The sequence below is a fragment of the Pyxicephalus adspersus genome, chromosome 8 (genome assembly GCF_032062135.1).
Source record: "Pyxicephalus adspersus chromosome 8, UCB_Pads_2.0, whole genome shotgun sequence".
In the NCBI taxonomy this organism is placed as follows: Eukaryota; Metazoa; Chordata; class Amphibia; order Anura; family Pyxicephalidae; genus Pyxicephalus; species Pyxicephalus adspersus.
In genome coordinates this window covers 19,754,737-19,761,148 of record NC_092865.1, presented here as the reverse complement: position 1 = coordinate 19,761,148, position 6,412 = coordinate 19,754,737, and the positions used below count along the sequence as shown (strand labels likewise).

The 6,412-nt window shown below is 41.3% G+C and overlaps 1 protein-coding gene across 1 annotated transcript in view; it reads right to left on the bottom strand.

The window, feature by feature from the left end:
* Positions 1 to 320: 320 nt before the first annotated feature.
* Positions 321 to 6,412, bottom strand: part of PARS2 (prolyl-tRNA synthetase 2, mitochondrial) — a 7,217-nt gene continuing 1,125 nt past the window's right edge. Inside the window, exon 2 of the mRNA XM_072419700.1 lies at positions 321 to 4,448. Within this exon, the coding sequence (XP_072275801.1) occupies positions 3,050 to 4,438 (1,389 nt within the window). The 5' untranslated portion in view covers positions 4,439 to 4,448 and the 3' untranslated portion in view covers positions 321 to 3,049. The remainder of the gene's footprint in view (positions 4,449 to 6,412) is intronic.

The following is a 6,412-nucleotide window of genomic DNA, read 5'->3' as shown; positions in this document are numbered from 1 at the left end:
CAGAATATGTGTGTTCTTTATAATAAAGAACTGCTGGGAAGTGATTTCCACATTGTTCTGTCTCAATCATCTTCACTCAAATCAAAGTAAACTGGAATCTGATTGGCTGCTGTTCTTATCGTGCATTTTGCAAAGTCTTTAAAGTAGACACTTCCATATTATGTCTATTTGGTGCTGTTACTATCAAAATGCTTCTACAGGGATAGAAGCCAACCCACATTAATTACATCCAAAAATATTCTTCATGCAAGGGCACACTGAAGGAACGTAACTTGTTTTATCTGTTGCTGGCAGTCTGGACAAAAACCAGTGACACCAAGTTATAAAACTTTCTGACAAAAGGTTTTATTACCGGATAAACAATATAAAAAGAGAAATAACGGCATTGTCATAAAGAATACATACACCTACCCACAGTAATTACCTGATTAATCTTTCATAAGATATAGTGTGTATATAACTGGTTCATTGCAATGACCCTGCACTGTGTTCATATCACTAAGTTCTACCATTTCTGTTACAGAAAAAGTACTAAAAATCTGCATGACAAGTCCTTATAAGAATAGCTAAAAGAATGCAATTTCCTAATAATGGCTTGTAACTAGCTGTCCCTCAAATGGGTTCACAATCTAATGTACCTACCATAGTCATATGTTATTAATAGAGTCTAAGGTAATTTTTTTGGGGGGGAAGCCAATTAACCCAACTGCCTGTTTTTGGAATGTGGGAGGAAACCCACGCAAACATGGGGAGAACCTGCAAACTCCATGCAGATAGTGTCCTGGCTGAGACTTGAACCTGGGTTCTAGCACTGCAAATTGCTAACCACTGAGCACCTGTGCTGCCCTGAGTGTATCATAAAGGAAATCTATCCAAAAACCATTATAAAATGTGACCGAAGTTCTAAGCCTTCTCTTCTCTATCCAAATAGACTAAAAGTTCTGGCTAGTATTTCAATCTAGTTTATAGTATTAGCTAACAAAAATCAGGCTACATTAGTGGCATTGAGGTGTTTGGAAAGGAAACACATTGGATTAAAACTCCCAAGTGTTTGGTAATACTTTAACAGAAGATTCTGAAAAATGGTTGTTCAGCAGTGCAGGCAGCAGGACAGGCAAGTATGAACTTTTAATGTATTTTCTGGAACTTTGTAACCATTCATGACAGGGTCACTTACAAAGGCTAGGTACACAATGGTTCACGTCCGATAATCACCTCAGGGCTGATATGGGATGAGAATCTGCCGTGTGTACAGTGATTGTTGGCCATCGTCCGAACGACCGACCTGGCGGATCCACGGACGATGGATGACAAATGATCATAATGAAAGTGAAGGGGAGGGACTGCAGCGGGGTGCCGCTCAGTCGTTCTTCCCCTCTCCTCTCCATAGAACAGAATGGTGCTGTATGTACAGGGCTTGTTCATGCATCGTGCAGTCGCTGGAAAGGATCATGAAAGATCCTTTCCAACGACAAATATTGCACACGTTTACATAGCCAAACTAAAGACCAATCCTCTAATAGAACAGAGATTACACTTTGGTGGATAAAGCTTTAAATTTCAGGTGGCCAACATGGTGTCACTGCCCCTCCAGACACTACAGGTATTCCACACTTCTGGGTATATAAATACCTGCTCCACCTGTGGGCCACATTGGTTTCTCCTTCCAAGTCACATACCACAACAAGACAATACGAGTTGTCGGGAGTAATCATTCTGAGCAGGTCCCAAGAAAGGAGCAGGTATTAATCCCAACTAATTAGTCTAATACATGCAGCTTCTGCAAAGCAGTGATGATGCAAGAAACAGGTTTTTATGGGCTTCTATTGCATAATGCATTTACAGAAAGAGGAGCTGATTTATCACAGTCCATCATCTTCTATTGGATTATATTACAATACACCATTGTCTGGATAAAGATAACAGGGGGGGTTAATGGTATGGGGTGTGAAGACAAGTGCATTGTAAAAATATTGGGCAACAATAAGGTAAACTTCACACCTATGTCATACTATGAACTTTCAGAATTCTAACAATAATGGGTATTTGTCGATCTGTCACCTATTTAAAGTGGTAAACTAGGAACAACCATGCTGGTGATGGGGTACAAAAACCCTACATTCCTCTCCTGTATAGTTACTCTATCTTAGTGAAGGCAGTGAAGCCATGATTAGAAAAGAAACATGTAAATGGTATTGGTACACATATAGTTTCCAGGTTGCACCTTTGTAGAGCAGGCTTCAACACACAACACCTAACTGCATAGGTGTTGTGTGTTGAAGCCTTATAGAGAAGATCATTCACCCATGAAGGTACAAACATTGGTCTCCAAGCCACCTAGGCATTCTATTAAAGTGTTCAGTCCCAGGCCCAAACACTGTCATGGTGGAGAAGTGGAGGTAGCTATGAGTTGCATATATATATACATATGTGCAATGACAGTTGTATTCTTTCTCTGATATTCACTTTATTAAGAAATCCATATTTGTATATTGAAGATCATCTACTGAAATACTTGCTGTCTTCTTGTGGCCATGGATGAGAATATTATGACCTATGTTATAATAAAGAGTTCAGACTTCTCATGAGTTTTTTTCAGGTGGTTCACTTAGTGGAGGTTCACAAGATAGCTCTGTGGACTCCTCTGCTGTGGGTCCTTCTGAACGTACTAATAATATGAGTGGATTTCCCCCAAAATTGATCTTAGACTGTGTTATTATAATATGACTATGGTAGAGAAATTAGATTTTGACCCCTAGGGGCAGCCAGTGACATGACTATGGACTTTGTACAGGGCTGCATAATATGTTGGTGCTATATACTGGATAATAATAATTATAATAGGCATCCCAGTCCAATGTTTAGCACACCTTTCCTAGAGATTTAAAAGATCCAATGTGAAGCTCTGCTACAAGGCTTCTTTTTTCACACATTCAGACAAATCTTGGGTGCAATTTCACATGTTGGCTTGTCCCTGTCTGATACGCCACACTGTGCAAAAAGACTATACAAACCACATACCAACTTTAGTCCCAATGTAAAACTTTATTTAGACCACCCGGATTCCCTGCACAAAGTTTAGGACCCCTTCCTTAGAGAGGTACTGGACCTCACCAGTTCTGTGATTCTGCACTTCAAACTGTGGTGGGCTCTCCAAAGTCTTTTTGCCTGCTACAATTATATATGGATAGCCCATTATATGGGCTTCCTTTACCCTTTTTCCTATGGTCATGTGGTCCCGATCATCTAGAACCACCTCATCTTTTAAATGATGGACAGTACATAAGGCATTGTAGATTTCTTCTGCTGCTGCTAATGCTGCACTCTCTTTGCTTCCCTTTTTGGGAGGAATGAGACAGATCTGATAAGGGGCAATCAAATCAGGCCAGTGAATATCATCCTCGGTGGAAAGGACTTCTATAGACGCTGCCATAAGTCTTGATATGCCGATACCATAGCATCCCATTTCCGCAATGACAGGTTTGTTCTGTGGATCGTAACAGAGGGCATTGAACACCTTGGAGTATTTAGTCCCCAGGTAGAATGTGTGCCCAATCTCAATGCCTTTGCTTTCCACCAGATTACTTGAACACATCGGGCAGTTCTTGGCCTCTTCATTCAAAGTCTCCACATTGGCTGCAAAGTCACAACTTTCACACACCATTAACCTGTCTTCACCAATGCTAGCAGGTAGGTGGAATTCATGGGACATTTTCCCCCCAATGTTTCCTGTGTCTGCTTCAACTTTCACATACTTCAGGCCGAGAGTTTGGAAAAGTTTGCAGTAGGCCTCGCACACATTTTTGTATGTTTGGTAAGCAGCTTCCTCGCTTATGTCAAAGGTATACATATCCTTCATATAAAACTCCCTGCCGCGCAACAGCCCAAAACAAGGCCTCTTCTCATCCCTGAATTTCCGAGTGATCTGATAGAGCAGCAGAGGAAGTTGTTTGTGGCTAATGCCACCTTCTATGGCAACAAGGTGAGTAACAGACTCTTCATGTGTTGGGCCCAAGCAGTATTCCTGTTTGTGTCTGTCCATCAGAGAAAATAGTTCCTTTCCAACTAAATCCCAGCGTCCACTTTGTCTCCAGAGTGCAGCAGAGCAAAGTGTGGTCATGTCCATCTTCTGTCCTCCAATCTCATGCATAATATGATCGACCAGGCGAATTAGCTTCTCCATGGCTCTTAGAGTAAACGGCAAGTAATGGAAACAGCCAGGACTGGAGGGGCGTATTAACCCTGCTCTGGTCATGAGTCTTTGACTCCTGCTGGTGGGCTCACTGGACTTTTGTGGCAGTTCTGAGGAACTTTCCTTCCACAAAGTTCCTGGGTTATAAATCTTAGAGACCAAGTGGCGTCTAACTGGGCCTGCATCATGGTAATGATATCTGCTGGTCACCAGGTAAGGCAATGATATTCTCAGCAATCTCACCATTGTGGACGCCCTGGAAAAGGCAAATGTACATTTTTAGTTTTGTTAGTTCTCAGCAGGATTTAGCACAGTATACAAATCAAGTGAGTGTAGCTACAAGACTGGTATCTAAAATGTTAAATCTTCCCTCAGAAATAGCCTAAATACATACATGAAATACATATATTGTAACTGTTATCTGGTAAAAGATATATAAAATTCTATATAGGGACACATTCCTGGCCTTTGCTGCAGCTGCAAGTTAGGGGGGTGGGCAGCCATCAGCTATGGGTAGCCACTTCACGGCAAGTCAGCCTAACCCTGTAGTTAATTCAGAGGAAGGGGATATAAACCCACAAAAAGTTGCTCCAACAAGGGAAAAAACAATTCCAGAAGGCAACGGGACATTTCCCTGATCAACAATATGCCATGCCATGCTAGACACACACTAGACAATGTTATTTGTAATTTCTATAATGATAAATGATAATGATTTAAATTAATCCTTTTATTGATACATATATTTAATAGCATTAGAAGTGGTGCCAATCACATTTTCTCAATTATGTAATAAGCCACTCCACTAGAAATTATAAATTGAAGAAAGAAGACTAAGAACAGCTAGGGTTTTGGTACGGTAATAAGATAGTGTATTGTAGGAAACAATTATAAATCATAGTTTTGCATTGCCTTTTATACGGTCTTTCCCATACATGAAATCATGGGAAAAGTGACAAACAAACTTTACAGTGGTATCCCTAATGAGGTGTTAGCAAAAGGAAGAAAACGGTGGGTCTCCAGACACTTTAGGCCTGTCGGCTTCCTCAGGGCATTTAAAGAACATTTGTTCGCAATTTAGGATAGGTTGCAATTATAATATAAGGGTTGTCACAGAGGTGGATATGGATTAGTCCTGTTCTGGCACACAACCAAGCAGCACCTCTTGTATGCTGAACTGTGCACGGAACAGGATTCTGTTTCACTACCCTACAGATACTGTGTTGTGAGATTACTAATCCACAGTGCGACATCGGGTGACATAGAAAAAGAGGACGGAGCAAGATGGTGGCGCCCAGATGAAGTCAGACAACAGGACAGGGCAGGACACAATTGAGGACATCTCCGGCGGGATCAAGGGATCTGTGGTATGGTGGGATTCAATGGTAAATGAGATTTTCTTTTTTTTTTAATGTTAGTTTCACTTAAACCAAATGTGTATGCGGAGGGGTTCTGTCTGGCCTGGCCAATCAAGACAGCTGAAGAACCAGAACCTGGAAGTAGACTGGGTAAGCATGCTGACGTGTCCTCAAGGAAGCGATCAGGCAGTAAACTTTATTGTATTGCAGAAGAGACATCGCCGATCCTTGCTGCAATAAAGTACCTGCTTTTTTGCTTTAATTGTTAAGGTTTTGTTTCTTTTTAATTCAGGTTTTGTGTGTTGCAGAGCCAATGGTGTCCCAATGCTCTGACCCATCGCAGATACATCGCAGGGTGCAGACATTTCTAATAATAATAAAGGATTTATATAGCGCCAACATATTACACAGCACTGTACATTAAATAGGGGTTGCAAATGACAGACAGATACAAACAGTGACACAGGAGGTGGAGAGGACCCTTTCCCAAAGAGCTTACAATCTAGGAGGTGTGGGAAGATAGGAGGGGAGATATGTAGTGGTGGGTAAGTATTGAGGATTTTAAGAGAGAGAAGAAGATGGGTAGGAAAGTTTGAAAAAGTGGGTTTTGAGTGGTCTTTCAAATGAGCAGAAAGTAGGAGCAAGCCGAATAGGATGAGGAAGACTGTTCCAGAGAATTGGGGCAACTCTAGAAAAGTCTTGGAATCGTGCGTGTGATGAGTTTATGAGTGAGGAAGTCATTATGGGTCATTGGAGGAATGAAGAAGGCTGGGGGAGTATTTTTTACCAGGTCAGAAATGTAAGTGGGACAAGAACTGTGGAGGGATTTGAAGGCAAAGCACAGGAGCTTGAATTTGATTCT